This window comes from Equus caballus, chromosome 16 (genome assembly GCF_041296265.1).
Source record: "Equus caballus isolate H_3958 breed thoroughbred chromosome 16, TB-T2T, whole genome shotgun sequence".
Lineage (NCBI taxonomy): Eukaryota > Metazoa > Chordata > Mammalia > Perissodactyla > Equidae > Equus > Equus caballus.
In genome coordinates this window covers 57,657,836-57,675,297 of record NC_091699.1, presented here as the reverse complement: position 1 = coordinate 57,675,297, position 17,462 = coordinate 57,657,836, and the positions used below count along the sequence as shown (strand labels likewise).

General features: G+C 55.1%; 3 protein-coding genes across 12 annotated transcripts in view; 2 read left to right on the top strand and 1 right to left on the bottom strand.

The window, feature by feature from the left end:
• Positions 1–2,595, top strand: part of WDR48 (WD repeat domain 48) — a 44,679-nt gene extending 42,084 nt beyond the window's left edge. For all 4 annotated transcript variants that reach the window (XR_011427317.1, XM_001498297.6, XM_070238931.1 and 1 more), the window contains one exon: positions 571–2,595. Coding sequence is in view for 3 of the 4 variants with exons in the window: in XM_001498297.6 (XP_001498347.2) it covers positions 571–666 (96 nt within the window). In the remaining variant the exon portion in view is untranslated. The remainder of the gene's footprint in view (positions 1–570) is intronic.
• GORASP1 (golgi reassembly stacking protein 1) lies at positions 2,596–13,238 on the bottom strand. Its single transcript, XM_023620718.2, has 9 exons — positions 13,071–13,238; positions 9,182–9,262; positions 8,401–8,604; positions 7,183–7,269; positions 6,910–7,040; positions 6,465–6,657; positions 5,587–5,737; positions 4,951–5,103; positions 2,596–4,699 (listed from the first exon to the last, which is right to left on the bottom strand). Exons 1-9 carry the CDS (start codon positions 13,131–13,133, stop codon positions 4,446–4,448), a joined length of 1,317 nt encoding a protein of 438 aa, XP_023476486.1. The 5' UTR covers positions 13,134–13,238; the 3' UTR covers positions 2,596–4,445.
• A 69-nt stretch (positions 13,239–13,307) lies between these two features.
• Positions 13,308–17,462, top strand: part of TTC21A (tetratricopeptide repeat domain 21A) — a 34,661-nt gene continuing 30,506 nt past the window's right edge. For all 7 annotated transcript variants that reach the window (XR_011427316.1, XR_002800711.2, XM_070238930.1 and 4 more), the window contains exons 1-4: positions 13,308–13,447; positions 14,742–14,871; positions 15,745–15,855; positions 16,547–16,713. Coding sequence is in view for 5 of the 7 variants with exons in the window: in XM_070238930.1 (XP_070095031.1) it covers positions 13,421–13,447; positions 14,742–14,871; positions 15,745–15,855; positions 16,547–16,713 (435 nt within the window). In the remaining 2 variants the exon portion in view is untranslated. The remainder of the gene's footprint in view (positions 13,448–14,741; positions 14,872–15,744; positions 15,856–16,546; positions 16,714–17,462) is intronic.

Here is a 17,462-nt window from a genome sequence, read left to right as displayed (position 1 = left end):
GTGTTATTATGATTCTCAAGTCTGTTGCCTTTGGGGGGCTTCAGCTTTTAGAAGGACTCCAAGGAGCGCTGGGTTTCTCCCACCTATCTGTGAGGCCCCTTCTGGAGGGACTCTTCAGTCCATCCCAAAGCTTCCATTTACCCCTGCGGAGGTTTTCAGGAAAGGAGCACGGAGATTTAAATACACACACAAACAAATGTGGATGTGCTGGCAGCTTTTTTTCTGAGAAGAAAAAGACACATGATCATCTTAATTTGCAGAGGAGCATCTCCCATGTTAGTTTAAGCTTTGAGGTGGAGTTGGGTGGAGCTGTTTCAAATAAAGATGCACTCATGACATTTCTTCAGAGGAATGGCTGAAGATGGTGTTTCTGGCCTAGCCACACAGGCTGCACACCTCACTGTGCCCAGGTTTGTGCCTGTATGCATGGCAGCTATGTCAGCAACAGCAGGCCACCAGGTGTGGGCAAGGAGAGGATAAGCTGGACCACCTGATGAGAGTCCCTGAGTTAACAAGAAAGGTCTTAAATATTAGAGGCTTTGACATTTTGTATTATTTTTTGCTATTCAGGTTTTGGATCCAAATATGGACCTTCGAACAGTGAAACACTTCATATGGAAGAGCGGTGGTGACCTCACCCTCCATTACCGTCAGAAGTCCACGTGAAGGTTGGGCAAATGCTCCTGGCTATTCATTTACTGACCTTCCTCTATGGCCCCACGAGTAGTCCTAGGAAGCCCACTGAGCCCCAACGGGAGCAAGACTTCTAACGGCCAATTTGGTGTGGACCGAGATTCTCTTTCAATTGAAGTGACTAATTGAGATGTAATATAGAAACCAGTCTCCATGTGTAGAGTAAGCTGTCCCCAGGGAGGCAGGATGTGAGAGCAGAAAAGCCCCCGAGCAGACTGTGTCTTGTGAGATGTACAGAGAACTGACGACAGGCCAGTGCAGACTTTGCTTCCTCCTTTTGTTTCAAAGGACCTTATCTTTGTTAGCACTTGTTAGAGATACATTGGTAGGGCCACATCTGTCACTGTGTTTCAACTTCAAACCCACTCTCTATAGCTTTTCTAAGAGAGTACATTCCATTCATGCAGTACCTATGAAGGCTTTTTCCAAGTTTGTCATTAAAAACAAACAAATTGTTTTCACCATTTAAGACAGTTATTTTTAATAGGAATTTGCTGTTGCACAATTTGAGAGCCAGCCCATTTCATAATAAATGATTATTGTTGGGCTTGTTTTTAATATTGCATCTCAGATGTGTTCTTTTAGGAAGATCTTCTGAAATTGATCCAGGTGCTGGATCATAGCACTTGGACGCCAGACTAGAATACGCCCAGCCGGTGCCCAGTGATGCCGCCCCCCCCTCAGTGTCCCTGCCTGTGTAGCAGTCACAGGGAGGTGCAGCTGTTTCAGTCCCTCCTCCGCTGTGTCCAGTTTTATTTACAAGCAAAGCCAGATGACACCACAGGTTCTTACTCTGAGTGAGCAGCATGACACTGTCAAAACTTAAGTCCATGATGAAATTTTAACATCATTTCAATGCTACCTAAAATTTATGGTGTCAAAAGTGAAAGGACATTATAGTGAGTTAATTTGACATTCATATCCTAGAAGTATACATATTTGTTTTTCCAGAGTTTTATATAAGCAGGTTTTTGTTGTACTTGTATCCAGATTTCTTTTCACTATTCTTTCTAAAACTCTAAAGCTTTCATAGAATCATTTGGATCTTGTACAGAATATAACTTATTGGGGATAAACACTTCAACTTTTGGCAGAAAAAAATACTTTGGATTCTCCCCAGGGTCATTTGTATTCAGAATTAGATCAATGGTCCACCCCCATAAAACTATACAAGACAAGCCTCCTGTATGAAGCCAGAAGCACAAGTGCCTTCACAGGGCAGTTCATTCCAGTCCAGTTCCCTCCCCAGCTTGTGTGTGGCCTGGCCCCGCAACAGCATGGACTGGGGAGGGGGTGGGAATGGTTTTCCTTTTCTACATCTTCACAGGTTCAGCTGGAGGCAGCTGATGGGCCTGGGCCCAGCCCTTCCTATTTGCGATACTCTGATCCGCACAACTGTAGAGACAGGGCTCCCCCCTTGCTGGTCGGCCTCCTCTGGAAAGTGGACAGGTCCTTGCCTCCAGCTCTTTGACGAAGTGAGCAAAGACATGCCACGTTTCCACTGAGTCTTTCTCCCTTAAGCAGAGAGCACCCGGCTGCTTTTTTTAAAAACCCTTTCTATCTGTTGGATACAACAGTGCACTTTTGGTGCACATTTTTTAGCAATAGTCGTGAATTAATGGCAAAAAAAAAAAAAAAAGAACTCATTTACCAGCCCTCAGTTGTTTGCATGAGGGGCCCTTGGGCCGAAGGAAGGGGTTTGCTGGGCCACTGCCCTGTGCACTGAGCCTCGAGGGGCGGCTGTGCTCCCTTCCTGTCATAGATCTGACCCCCAGCATGGTTGTACTTTTTTTCTTCCAGTCAAACCAGTATTAGTTTCCAGAAAATTTGACAGTCTGCAATGCCAAAAGGGTAAAAATCTGTATTTCACAGTTGTATAGAATAAAGGCTTTAGTTAAAATATTTCTTAGTACACATTTATTTTTTTCACTTGTCATTTTCCTTCATAGCAAATTACAGCGAAACTAAGAAACTTCTGGTTTCATGTTTATCCTGGAAATAATTAGCATTGATACTCCTTTTGTCCCCCAATTTAGGGAGGGGAAAGTGTGAAAATGAGGGAGGGAAGAACCAGAACCGTGGCTAAGCGTGCCTTCGGGTCAGATGGCCAGGTTGCAGTTAAGGGAAGCTGGCCTCAGAACAGCCCCGTGGCGATGCTCTCCCACTTCTTGGATTCCTGCAAGCACTTTGGGCTCCCAGACAGTCCAGGAACCAGCTCCAGCACTGGCTTTGGACACAGTGCCTCCTTGTTCTGCAGGCTTATCAGCTATTCCAGTAGGCTTGACAAGGGCTTGTTTTAAATGCAGTCACAGTGCTAGAAAAATTAAGTGTTTACTAATTTGGGGCCTTCCCTCCATGTACTTGGTTTGTGCCCCCGTCTCCCCCTGCCCCGAGCTGACAGTCCTTGTCCTGTGGGCCAGCAGACCTCTGTGAATTCCTTTTAAGTGCAGACATTATGAATCAATCTGTAAAGGTAGGACTTTGAACTTGGAAGAGGCTAGAAGACAAGGCCAGGGGCAGCTTTCATGGTAATCAGCAATGAGTGTGGGAAGGTGCGGGACTCCAACCAAGTCAGAAGAGGACTTCAGGTGATGAGGGGCCGCCCCTGGATGGAGCCCTCCCTTTTCTGCAGGAACTGCACAAAGCAGAAGACCCGCCGCCTCCCAAGGCACCTGGGGGTGAGGGGAACAGACTCCTCATCCCCCTTGGAGTTGGGGCTGTGTGTAAAGAGATCCCATCAGGGGACCAACTTTGAGAGTCTGCTTAGGATGGTGAACTTAAATTTGTAACTTGTATTCACCATTCAGTCTGGCAGGATGCCTTGTATATTTAGAAGATACAGTTCTATAAGTTTTGGAGCTGACAGGAGTCACTACTGGGGATACTAGGTCTGTGGGGTGTGGACCCTGAGGAAGAAGAAACCTTGTGGTCCAAGCACAAGTGAGTCTCTGCTGAAGAGCCTAGAATTTTCAGCCCCCACCTGCCTGCCCCAGGAGAGGTGGTCAAGTTCGCTGCCTCTCTTCTCCAACGGTGACTGGCATACGTTGGCCAGCCTGAGCCAACTGTGCAGTGTGACATAGGGATGAGGGTACGTGATGGAAGAGACTATTATTGGGGCTTCAGGGGTCCCCAGGGCCTTCCAGTACAGATAGGGCTGCCTGAGCTGTGTAGCAAAAATGAAGGCAAGCCCTACAAGGCAGTCAGGCAAATGCTCTACACCAACCCCTTCCTCCCTCACCCCATCTTCACATCTGATGGTGTCTGGACCCTGCAGCCTCTTGGGCAGCCACAGCGACCAAAGCAAGAGTAAGCACTGGACTCAGGGGTGCATGGCCAAAAGATGCCCTTCCCCAAGGCCCACAGCCTCCTTGTACTACCCACTGAGGCTTCCTGCCCCAGCCAAGCAGCAGAGAATCCTTTCCTATCCCAGCTCCTGTAAAACTTACTTAACCAGGGGTGCTGCTCCCAGCCCTTTACCACCCCAAACAGTGCCCAGTTCCCTAAAGCCAGGACCATCAGGCAGGATTCATGCAGGGAGGTCATCTCTTGGAGACTAGGATCGGGGGGGTCTGAGTGGACACAAAAGCTCCCTGCCAGAAGTCCCTGCACATCACCCAGAGCCACAGCCTAGGAGGCTGAATACAGTGGGCTATGATCAGGCAAGGGGCTGGGATGCACAGTGTGGCCTGAGCTGCCTCCCCACATCTGGGCCTCGTGAAATGCCATCAGGGGCCTTGTCACAGTCCAGGGCATTATTCTGGGGTAGAAAGCTGGCCCTCACTGGCTGCCCCCTCGGCCTCCACCTCGGAATCTGGGTGCTCTGTGCTTGCTGGCTCCTCCTCAGCCTGAGCTTCGAGCAGCTCGGCAGACAGCCCATCTTCTGGTGAGGATGCACAGGTGAGGCTGTCGGGAAGGGTCAGCTGAGGCAGGTGGTCTGGCTGGGCCTGAGCACCTGGACTGTCCGGGAAGGAGACCTCAAACTCTGACCCAGACCATGTGGCCTCACCTGAAACAGAGAGGGTGGGGCTGAGGAAGACTGCAGAACCTGGGGCCAGTGTGGCCTGGAGCAATAACCCCATTGACCCCCAACTCCCACCCCAGGCATTGTTGTGCGGATAGGAGATCCAGTGTACAAATGCATTGATGTGGTTGTATACCACCCAAAGACTAGCCTCTCACCTGGCCGAGAAGCTCAGGGAAACCTTCCCCACAGCCCAGGGTCCTTCCCAGAGGCTTCAGAAGGTGCCGGCTACTCACCTCCACGCTCATGAGAACCGCTGCTGGAGCAGACATCCTCTGTTCCTGAGGCTGAGACAGCTGTGGAGGTCAGCTCTGTGGATGAGGGCAGGCTGGGCCAGACACTGGCATTGCTGCTGTCCAAGAGAGAGATGCCCGACACGTCCAGGAAGCCTAGGGGAAGGAGCGCAGTTCTTTGCCAGCACAAAATCCTGAATGCTGGAATGCCAGTACCCTGCGCTCATTTCTGCCCAGTTCCTGGGGCATCTGGCCCAGTCGGAGACTGTAATCTCCTCAGCCCATGGTGATGCCCCCACCCAACCACAGAAAGGCTCCCCACTGCCCGATTCCGAGGAAAGAAGGGGTCTGGGATTGGGCCTCATGAGAGTAGCTCAGCAGCAGAGGGCCCAGACCCTGCTCTGTCCCCAATGTGCTGTGTGACCTTGAGGAGGCCACCTTTCTTCTCTCAATTGCAGTCTCCCATCTGTACACTGGATCAGATCATCTGTAACCATCTCAGCGTATGTGAGACAGGAGGGGTCAGCGGGTCTGAGGAAGGTTTCGGCACTATGGCCAAAGTCCAGCCCTGTGCCCGGGACCCACTTGAGCACCAGAAGTTGCACATTCCTCAGCCTGCTCTCCAGGCCAGCTCAGTACCTGGGTCCATGACTCGCTGCACTGGAGGTGGAGGCTGAAGAGGAATCTCCAAGGAACGTGGAAGATCGCCAAGGTCTGGAGCACCATGGCTGAGAAGCCCGAGCTCAGGAAGCCGTCTCTCCATGGAGGAGTCAGGTGCCTGCAGCAGGGCCTAGGGGAGCCAGGAAAGAAGAGGGAACGGTATAGTCCAACCTAACCCCGAGTCCATGCTTGCCCCGGGAGGGAGCACTGCTCTGCCTGAAGGAGCGAACAGCCTTGGTGATCTGACCCTTCCTCTGAAGGGGATGTGAAGTCAGGCCACAGGGGCCTGGCTGGCTTCCTCTGTGGTGCCCACATGGAGAGGCAGCACACTTCCCACTCTGCTGAGGAGCCCTAGGCATCCACCTGGCTGGTTCCCATCAATGACCCACAAGAAGAGAGGGCCTTCCTTGAATTCTGGCATGCCTGGAGAGCAATCCTTGAGTGCCCCCTGGTGCAGATCCCAGGCGCCAGCCCAGGGCCCAAAGGCACTCAAGGGACCTGCCCAACCACCATGAAGGCAGGGCCAATGCTCCCCTGTAGAGTTGGCCAGAGAACCAGCCCTGGCCCAACTTTACCACACACTCATTGAGGCACAGAACAAGTTTCTCACTCATGAAATGAAAATGACAACTACTGGCTCGCCACTACCCTCACCTCCAGACCCAAGTGGCAGGAGAACCAAAGTGGGTTTCACTGTCCCAGGACAGTGTCTGAGTCCCAGAGGCAGATGGGCCTCCCAAGGCTCCACAGACAGCCCTGGTGAGGGTCGCCTCCAGAGTCCTCTCTTCCCAGCTAAGAGGCCCTGCTGCCACATGAAGCTCCCCTCTTCCACCCGCCGGCAAGTGCTCCCCACGTACCTCCATGTAGTCACTCTGCCTGGAGCCCATGTCTGGGCTGGGAGGGGCTGGAGTGTCCTGGGGGGTGGGTCCAGGTGGCGGGGCACCAGGTGGTGGGGTAGCAGGTGGTGGGGCACCAGGCGGCTTCTTGTGGTGGCTGGGGGGCTGGGTTGGGATCCGGTGCAGATACCCATAGCCAATGCCACACCCCAGACTGCCAAAGGCCAGAAACATTCAATCCAGGGGTTGTCCCACAGCCCTTCCTATCTTTGCCACCCCCACCCACTATTGGCAGTGAGGGTGCTGAAAGGGTGCCCCCTGGACCAATGGTCAGCGTCAGGATCCCTGGGCCCAGGGCCCAGCCCTCCACCCCCACCATGGGACTCTGGAGGTCCATGCCCACTGGCCAGGCCCACCCAGGGCCCCACTAGAGCCCCACCCTGCAACCCTCGACCCCAGGAAGTACCTGCCCTCTCCACCCCAGGCTGCATTGGGAGTAACAGTCACCTCCCTGCAGGAGTCGGACTCAGAGTTATAAACCATCAGCTTCAAGGGCTTCCCCTCATGGGACTCGATGAGCGTAAAGAAGTCCTCGGACTACGACAAACACACAGCACCTGAGCCCTGCTCCCAGCACTGGAGCTGGAAACCTCAACAAAACGAGACACTTATGGACAGCACCCATCTCTCCGCCCCCCATCCAGGGGACCAAGGGAGGCACAAGCCAAGGCTTCCTCACCTCCTGGAGGATCTGGTCTGAGCCAACCACATAGTCTGTGTAGGGGCGCAGGCCGGCAAGGAAGGCAGGCGAAGAGGGTTCCACGTCCTGAGGAAAGAATCACGAACCATCGGCCTTGCTGCAGCAGAGGGAGAGGGGCGGGGAGCTGCTTCTCCAGGTAGGGAGTAGGACACTTGGCCTCTGTCCCCAGGCCAGGGCCTCAAGCCCTTCTCCCACCCCACCCCCTACTTCCCTCCCTCCCCCAGGTCCACAGCCCGCTCAGCAGAGGGCAGCACTGTAGCATGGCTCACAGCACTGAGCTCTGGACTCCCACCTGGTTCAACTCCTGGCTCCACCAACTGCTAGCTGGGTGACTGTGGACAAATACTTAACTCCTCAGCCTCAGTTTTCCCACAATTAAAAATAGGATGTGTAGTACTTACTCATAGGGTTGCTGAGAAGATTAAAAAAATCTATATGTAAAGAATGAAAACCTCCCTGCGGAATGCAAAGGGATCTGTATGATCACCCCCATGGCACTCATGGATAAACTGAGGCAGGCGGTGAAGGCTCCCCCAAGAGGAGAGCCACAGAGGATGCTAGAGACCAAAACAGCCGATTTCTAGCTCAGGGCCCCCACCTTCCACCACGTCAAAGGACCAAGTATTCGAGAACTTGGGCACCATCGAATGTACATGTCACATGTGCACATGTGTCTGTGAACAGACACACACAGCAACGTCTGTGACAACTCAGTCACTGAGATTCATTAAGGTTCAGACCCAAGGCACCAGCCCAGTGCTAAGGCTGTTCTCGAGGGGCCTGCCAGAAAAAAGCACGATAAAGACCTGGTATACTAGAGACGATACAAAAACCTGCTACCTATAAAGACGGACAACAGCAGCCGCATGCTGGCTGTACCTCCACCCTGCCAGTAGATGGGATCCCACCTTTCACAAGAAACCACGGCACAGAGACTAAGAAAGTGCCCCAAGTCACGTGGCTCACAAGAAGCAGGGTACACCGTTCAGGTAATGATGAGCTGCCCTCTCTGGGAAACGAGTGAGTGATACCTGTCCTCAGGGAGTCCTCTAATAGACCCATGGCTGTCGGCCTCTCCCAGTTGCCCCTGACACCCCACCACTATCCCCCAGCTACCCATCCCCATGCTCTGGCCCCACCCTCACCGCAGACCTGGCCCATTGCACCCACCCACATATGTGCCCTGCCAGCACTCACCAGGACGTGCCACACGTGCTCGCTGGCCCTGCGGAAGCTGCAGAAGCGCACACTGGCGCCCAGCAGGCCCTGGCCGCCCCACATGTTGCTGGGCACCACCTCCACCTCGCGCACCTTCATGGTCTTCATGCTGAACACCTCCAGCTTCACGGGCTTCTCCACATTGGCCTTCAGCAGGGCCTTCAGCGTGTCATTCTCCTTGTTCTGCGGGGGCAGCGGGGCTCACTCCGCACCCGGGCTGGGCCCCTCAGACAAGTCTGGGTCTGAGATGGGGCAAGGGCCTTGGTGGCCAGCTGCCCCAGCAGGGCCTGGTGCAGGGATGGGCCAGGGCAGTGGCTGGGCCCAGGTTCACAGGCCAGGCCTGGGCCTGCAGCCACCGAGAGCCCCACCACCCCTGAGCACTGCTAAACCTTCCTCCCTCAGCTCCCCAGAAAATACAACAAAGTAAGCAAAGAGCCTCCTGGGTCCAGAGCACTGCAGGGCTGCCCCACTCTAAGTGCCCCTTGGCCAGAGCTCTCACACCTCTCATGTCCCAAGAGGCAGGCCCCTCAGGCCTTGTGGCCAGCTCCAAGAGTCCATTTGCCTCCAGTCCACCCCAGAGGGCTCAGGAGCTGAGCTCTGGGCAGGGCCCCAATCAGACTGAGTATAGCCCTAGAAGAAGGGGAGACAGGGCTGGGCCCCCCTCCAGAAGAAAACGGAGGCAGGAGCAGGGCTGGGACCTCCTATGGGACAGGAGACACATACACACAAGCAAAGCAGAGGTAGGATGGGGGAGCCTTACCAGTCGCGAGTGCCCAATGGTGATGATGAAGTCAAAGTAGGGCTCCAGGCCCGCCTGCTGGGCCGGGGAGTTCTCCTGCACCTGCAGAGGCCACAGTCACTGCGCCAACCCCATGACTCTCCCAGAAGCCCCCGGCCCTCAATTTCAGAAACCATCACCAGTCCCATGTCTCAGTGAGGACACATACACTGGCATGAACTGTCCTGGGCAGGTCACAAATGGCCATTGTCAAGATTCACTCCATCTTGTGCTACCTTCCTGAGCACAAACTTTCCTCTTTAGGAAAGTGACTCTTTCCTGATCATGATCCCTTGAGTGTGCTTCCAGAGATGCCTCATAAGAGAGCCAGGGGCAGCCCTGAGGGCTACCAGTAGACCATACAGAGACAGGGTGGCACAGGCCTGCGGGGATGCTGCCCCCAGAGGGCTGGGCTGGGGCCACTGGAAAGCCAGAAGGGTTTACCAGAAAGGTTTCGATGTGGACAGGAAGGGAGGTCCCCAGGAGAGATGGAAGCAGGGTGGTGCCCAGAAAGACAGAGTGGGGAAGGCGGCCTGTAGCCAGATCCCAGAGGGCCTCCGACCCTGTGGTGACAGATCCAAGCTCAGGCCAGCAGGTGGTGGGAGCTGCTGAGAAGTGGTGGCTGAGGAGAGCAGACCCCAGGGACAGGAATGAGCTCAAGCCAGGGAGCCTGTGAGCAGTGCCCAATCCTGCCTCAGCATCTAGCCTCCACTCCCATGCAGGACGTCTCCTCTGGGAGCCATTCCCAGCCCTGTCCTGCCCTGAGCTCCCAGCTCACTGCCATCTCCAAAAGCACAACAGCAGGCTGCCAGCGGTGGCAGAAATCCATCTCACAGGCCCCATTTACAGAGCCTTGCCCAGACAAGGCTGCCTTTATCCTCAGATCCACAACCCTGACACTGGGCCCCACACCCTCAGGCCTTTGGTGTGAGCCCTTGATGCCCTGCTGATCAGGCCCCAGCCCAGGGGGCACAGGGCTCACGTGGCCTCAGGTTCTGGATGCCTCCCACAAGAAGGCCCTGTGGTTTCTCCCACCCACCAGCCCCTCCAGTCTTGGATTTCTCAAGCTGAAAGAGAGCTCACCACTGAGCCTTTGCATCAAGGCCAATTTGCCCCTGCAATTAGGATTCCCTTCTGGCAGTGTCACCAACTGAGCCCCTGTTGCAACCGGCAGAAGCTGCCATGGCTTCCAATGAGAGTGAGCCCAGAAACCAAGTCCAGCCCTAGGTGGCCTGGCCCAGAGGGCTGGAGGCCCTGCTACAGGGGAGCCCTGAGCCCGCCCCCTGTCCCTTCAGGGGAAACCTGGGACGAGGTGGCTTTTGAAAATCATAGGACAGTTAATCAGGGAGAGCTTGTGAGAGGTGCTCCTCCCTGCTCAGGGCCACTTCCAAGCCACTCCACCTCTCTTGGGTGAGGCCCCACCTCCTGGAGCTGGTGCCACCCAGCTGCCTGCCCACTCCCCTCAACATTGTCTGTCAGCTGCCCTCCATCATCAATGAGGTCCAGAGGCTCAGGCCCCCAACAGCCAGGCCTGGCCCTCTCCCAACCCACTCAGCGCCTCTAGCCATCCTCTCCTGTGCCTTGCCCTCTGTCTGGCTGTCCTCCACTGCCCTTGTCCTGGGCCTCGTCATTGCCCACTATGGCTCCGCAGTGGAAATAACCCTCGCTGCTGCCCACCACACCCCTACTCCCACGACAAGCACCGCCCTCTGTCCGCCTCTCCTTGGGGCTCCCATCACACCCGACCAACAGCTCCACAATGCACGCTGCTTTCCCAACACTCCCGCTACATTCCCCATTGGGGAACCTAATGCAATTAACAGCAACAGTGGTTTATACTTCCTGGGGGTTGGCTGAGTGCCTGGGGACTGCACCATCTGATTTACCTGTCATTTAATGCTTTTACTAAGCCCAACTTACAGAGGAGGGAAAAATACTCAGTTACTCAGTAATCCGATCCAAGGAAATCCAACCCAGAGCCTGCTCCTAACCACTGCCCTGTGACAGCCATTTCCTGGGGAACCACCCCCCCCACCCATGGAAGCTTGCTGAGGGCAGGAACTTCTCCAGTGTGCCTGGCACACAGTGGGAACACCAATATTTATAGAAGGCAGTACACTTGTTCTTCAGTTTTTAAAAAGCTAAGTAGGTAATGTCACCCTTCCACCTAAAACCTCCCGATGGCTCCACATCTTGGAATGAAATCCTAAGTCCTCAGGACAACATGCAAGGTCCCACACTCATCTGTTACCACTCTCCTCCTTCCACTGACCGCCCCATCCAAGCACACCACCCGCCCCCCCTTGCTTCTCCTCAAGCACAATGATCACAACCCCGCCTCAAGGCCGCCCTCTGCCCGGGACGCTCTTCCCCCAAACATCTGCACTGTCCACTCCTTTCTTCCTTCCAAGGTGTCTGTTCCTTAATCACAGGCCTTTCCTGACCTCTCTATCCAAAATAGCACCCACTCCTCACTCTGCATCCCCTTACCCTGCTTTACTTTTCTCGCTAGCAATGATCACCATCTACCAAATATTTCTCTTTCTTGCCTGTCTCCCTTCTCTCCCTGTCTGCCACAGAGTATGTGCTCAAAAATACCTGTTTTTGTGAATGAAGACCTACCAACCCTTGATCTCTCCACTCTGTCCAATAGGCCCTTCCTATCTTCACTCCCACCCACCCTCCCCTCCCTCTTGCCAATATCCTCAATTCCTTTGCCTTCCACCAAACCTGTTGGAAGACTCTCTTGGCTGGATGCATTCCACTGTCCACCTTTTCTGTCTGATACCTCACCATGATGTCCACTAGAGAAAGCACATCGCTAGGCACAAATCCTGTCAACTCTGGGTCCTGAAGCCAACCTGGCTTTCCTTTCAGGAAACCCCTTCCTTAGCCCTCCCCCCTGGTAGTTGATAACAGAGCCTGCCATCACAACACAGAAACCCACACCCATCTCTGCAGCCATCCACTGTGCACCAGGGAAAAGAGGGTCCCTCCCTGCTGCACTCCGGGGGTCAAAGACCCTCCTGCCTCTCACCTCCGTTACAGCCCCTCCTTCTCTGCAGTACAAATCTCGACCCCAAATCTCCACCAGGCTAGGGGTCCCTCTCCTCACCTCAGACCCTAGGAACCCCACTCGGTCTCCACTTCCCCCAGGGCTGCTTGTCGGGGCCTCCCTGTAGCAACACCGAGAGGACATTCTCAGCCCGTCCTTACTGCTCCTATCGGTAAGGCTTCGCCCTGGGTACCTCCCCCTGCTGCAAACGTTCTCCCCGTGCCTTATGCAGCATTCTCCTGGCTCTCCCGCTCCCCACTTTCCCTGGCTGGTTGGCACTGGTCCTCGACCCCCGGAAGCTCCTCCGAAACCACGAGAGGTGGGACGCGCGCCGGCCGGCTCCCCCGCAGCTGGCGCCCACTTGGTTACCCCGAACCCCTAAATCCAAGGTGGGGGGCCGCGGGGTCTCGGCGTTGCCGGCTCTCTCCCCGGGCCCAGCACGGAGCGTGGCACCCAGCAAACGATCATAAATGTGACCTAAGCACACAAATGAGTCCCGACTGGACCTGGTGCAAGCTTCACCAGGGAAAAGTGCCATTCCGGGACGACTTGGCCCAACCCGACCAGGAAACGCTCCCGCTTCCTGCAGAGCTGGCACTTGGGGCGGGCGCCGGGCCGACCGCGGCCGCAGACGGCGGGGGTCCACGGGTGCCGCAGGGCTGCCTCCCGCAGGCGGCGCCCACTGGGCAGGGGGCACCCCCTCCCCCGGGTAGCTGCACTACGGCCGGGACCCCGCCGCTGCCGCCCTCCGGCTGGCGATCAGGCGTCCCGGTGCGGGCGCCCCGCCAAAGTCACCGGCGCCGCGGAGCGACTCACCCCGTGAAGGTGGAAACCCTCGGCGCCGCCCGCGGGCTGCTCGGTGCTGGCGCCCAGGCCCATGGCAGCGGCCCGCCTCCGGCGCCCGTGTCCGGTACCCAGCTGGCCGACCCGGCGCCACCGGCGGGGACTCGCCCTCTCGGCGCTTGATTACCAGCGCCTTGTCACGTGGCCACCCGGCTGCTCCCGCCCCTCACTCTGAGGCCCTTAGCAACCGGCGGGCTGCTCCGTTGCCAAGGACGCGCGCGCCTCCGCCTTCCGGCCGCGAGAGGCGTGCCCAGGACCGTGAAGGGGAATCCGGCTTCGCGCCGCGCCACTAGACCCGGACTCGGAGCCGCGGGCTCTCGGAGATGAGCGGCGATGACTCCTGCCTTATGGTGCGTGGTCCGGGCGCTGCCCGGCCGCTCCCTGCTGGACTCTCCGCCCCTGGCCCGGTGACCCCCACGCCCTGCTGCTCTCCTGTCACCTCTCTGACCGCTCTTGCTGTACCCTTTACCCGCCTTCCGCTGTTCCTGGTCTTTGCAGGCAGTCCTGGCCCCTTCTCGCCTCACTCTCCCTAGCGAGTGCATCCTTTCTGATGCTCTCTGTGACCCTTAGCCCCAAATCAGCATCACCCCCCAGTCCTGTCCTCGAGCTCCTCCAAACCAATGCATCCAAAACCCCTCTCCGTCATCTTGCCGTCATCTCCCCCTCCCTTGCTTGTGACTGTTCTGTGTCCCCCACCTCAGTAGATGGTACACCGTTTGATCCCCAGCCTTAACTCTTCCCCATGCCTGTCTCCTGATCCTATCAGCAAGAAATGTCAGCTCCTAAATGTCTCCTGAGATCACCTACTCCTTTTTATCGCCTAGCCCAGGGATCACCACCGTCTCTCCCCTGGGCACCTGACAGTCTCCCTCCCCATTGGTTTCTCTGCTTCAACGCTCTTCACCATCAGTGCCCCCTGCTGCCACTGCCACTACCACCACCACCACCACAACACACACACAGACACACAGCAGCCAGAGCGGTTTTTACAAAAACACATCTGAACACATCCCTCCCCCTGCTTAAAACCATTCCAACTGCTTCCTATTACTCTCAGGATGGTATCTGTGCCCTTTCACATGGCCCACAAGGCCAATCCAACCACAACTATCCCCAACCCCAGCACCCACAAACCTTAGGGGAAGTGAGACTCTGCTTCGAAATCTCAGCGTCTGTTATGCATGATCTCTGTCAAGCCACAGTATCCATGGGCTTCAGCTTCCTTTACTGTGAAGGATGTAGACAGGATAATGCATAAGATAATGGATGTAAAGCCCTTGATACAATTCCTAACAGGTGGTTAGGCCACAGTATCTTGTAGCTCTAATTATTGGTGTAATTATAATTATTATTAGTTCTTGCTCTTTCCTCTTATTCCCTTCCTAAGACAAAGCTTGAGTTGGAGTCTCCACCGCATTTGAACCAGAATCTGTGGATGATCCCAGAACAAACACCTCCAAACTCCCTCCTGGGGAAACTGTATGGAGCTGCTTCTGGGGCTGGTGAAGGGCGGGATGAGGCCTGAACGTTCTCTTTCCCTTCCCTTTGCAGCACTGAGGAAGAGCGGGGAATAGGGAGGGAGCAGGTCAGAACAGAGACACAGAAGGGGTTGGGGCTATTGCAACTATGTCTTCCTCGCCACAGGCTGGGATCATTTACTACAGCCAGGAAAAGTACTTCCGCCACCTGCAGCAGGCTGCGGCTGTGGGCTTGGAGAAATTCAGCAATGACCCCGTGCTGCAGTTCTTTAAAGCCTATGGAGTCCTCAGGGAAGGTAAGAACTCATCAGTGTTGGCCTCCTGACCCCGGGCACCACCCCAGCACTGACACTCTGGCTCCACGTGGATGCCTACTTATTCCGCAGCCATGTTCCCATGGAAACAGTCTTACACTCAGCGCCTAGCTTCCCAGGTTAATCCACAGAAGCCGGTGTAATGCACAGCTAGTTGACTGTTGTGACCTCAGAGAGCTCATTACCCCTGGTCTGCACCTCGGTTTCCCTATCTGTAAAATGAGTGGGTGGAGAGATGACTGCATGGTGATTGAACTAATCCCAGGCTTGGAAGCTGAGAGACAGAAGTGCAGGAAAAGGAGGAAGTGGTAGGTGTGGGTGCAGGCAGGTGTGGTACAGGAGCAGGGAGAGGAGTGGGGCCCATGCAGGTGCTGACATGCTGACTTGCTGACATTCAGAAGGTGGTCATGGGCTGGGGGCCAGCTGAGCTGCCCATGGCCAACAACAGTGGATATGGAGGCCTAAATGTAATTGGTGGCTCTTGAGCAGCTAGCTGAGAATGCCCTGAGGTGGTCCTTCAGAACTGACCCCCAGCCAGTTCAGAGCTGAGCCAGAAATCCCAGCCTCACAGGTATCCCTGCGAGTACTTACAGGTACATCTCTCGGCTCCACGCCCTTGAGCCTTTGGCAGGCTGGGCCCTGGTGCCAGCAGCCCCCTCAGAGAGCTTCCGTTTTCGGGGAAGTTGGGCCATTGGCGACCTTTTGGACCAGTTGTTAGTCCTCTGCTTCTGGGTGAAGCCAGGTGGTGCCAAGCCTTGGGTCAGCCCTGATAAGGGCTCCCATATGTCTGCCTCAGAGCCTCCTGCCCTCTGGTCCTAGAGCTCAAGAACCTAATGACATGGGCTTTCTTTGCAGAGCGTATCCAGGATGCCATCAGCAACTTGGAGAGCATCCGGAATTACCCAGATGTGTCCCTGTGCTCCATCATGGCCCTCATTTATGCTCACAAACGCTGTGAAACCATTGGTGAGTGCAGCCATGCTCAGCCAGACCTGGCTCCACCAGAGAAAGAGAGCTCTGCCCCTCAAGGACTGCTGACGGAAGTGTGTGCACTGGTGACTGCAGATGCTGTTGGCCAGTGAGGAGTGGCCGCTGTTCCTCTCCCTCCCTTGGGAGACCTCAAAGAAGACCCCATGCCCGGGCCCAACTGAGTGGGAGCCACAGGCAGAGAGCATGACAGTGGGAGGGGTCCTTCTTCCAGATCCCAAGAGTTGGGGAGACACCCTGCTTTTCTTTGCCAAGACCTTGTTGAGAAAAATCAAGCCAATGTAAATAATTCTGTCCCTAATCTCCACCTCTCAAGAGTCAGGGAGAGATTCCAAGAGACTACAAACTACTCTTTCCCTACCCAGAATGTGTTGTGGGCCTGAGGTGGGGGATTCAGGTTTAGTCTGTCTGTTCAGCATACTGCTGGGCACAGAGGAGAAAAGATAAATCCAGGACAGCAAACCCAAGTCCAGACCTGGGGGGCTCCCGTGGCATCGCCGAGGCCAGTGTGGCTGGTTCTAGGCCCCAGGCTGGCGTATAGTCAGCTATAGGTATTTAGAGGTCCAGAGTGTCCAGAGACAGCTCCCTGGGGCCTCAGTGGCCCATACAGGACCAGGCAGACTTCCTCACCCTGACTCATCCCTCTCCTCCTCCTCTTTCGGATTCAAAGACCGAGAAGCTATTCAGGAGCTGGAGAGCAGCTTGAAGGAAATCCGCAAGACAGCCAGTGGGACTGCCCTGTACTATGGCGGCCTCTTCCTCTGGCTCTTGGGCCACCATGACAAGGCCAAGGAGTACATTGACCGCATGCTGAAGGTCTCCAGCAGCTCCAGAGAGGTACCTAACGTGGGCATCATGGGGGCAGCAGCTTAAGAAAGCAGCATCCAAACACATCATAGTAGGGTGGCCATTACTCCCACTGTGGGCTGTGGGACTGAGGAAGGGCCACATCCATTCACTGACAGGACCCTGGGTCTCACAGGTGCCCCACCCACATTTTCTCAGGGCTGAGCTGTGTACACACTGACATTTGCCCACAGCGTCCAATCTGCAGATGGGTATTCTGTGGCCCGCACTATACATTTTAAAAATCATGAATTAGTTAATAACATTTAGAAATCAGAAAATTTTTACTTAAAAGTTCAGATTTCCTGGTTCTTTTGAAAAACTAGATGATCTGGCTACACTGGGCCTGCATTCCCTCTTTGTGGTGATCTGCTGGGTATCAGTGGTGGCTCATATAGTAGATCTTGTTTATGGTGGATCTCACATGTGGTGGATCTCATATGTGGTGGGTCTCATCTGCAGTGGATCTCATATATAGTGGATCTCACATACGGTAGATCATATGTGGTAGATCTCCCATGCAGTGGCTCTCCCATGCAGTGAATCTCACATACAGTAGATCATATGCAGTGGATCTCATATGTGATGCATCTCGTATGTCGTGGATCTCATATGTAGTGAATCTCACATACAGTAGATCATATGCAGTGGATCTCATATGTGATGCATCTCGTATGTCATGGATCTCATATGTAGTGAATCTCACATACAGTAGATCATATGCAGTAGATCTCATATGC

Excerpts from the sequence above, each read along its gene's own strand:
- GORASP1 (XM_023620718.2), bottom strand. The coding sequence starts at position 13,133 with ATGGGCCTGGGCGCCAGCACCGAGCAGCCCGCGGGCGGCGCCGAGGGT. Across the intron at positions 7,041-7,182 it reads CAGACCAGATCCTCCAGGAG|TCCGAGGACTTCTTTACGCT; the intron begins GTGAGGAAGCCT and ends TGTTTGTCGTAG. Across the intron at positions 6,658-6,909 it reads GCCTGGGGTGGAGAGGGCAG|TCTGGGGTGTGGCATTGGCT; the intron begins GTACTTCCTGGG and ends GGCCTTTGGCAG.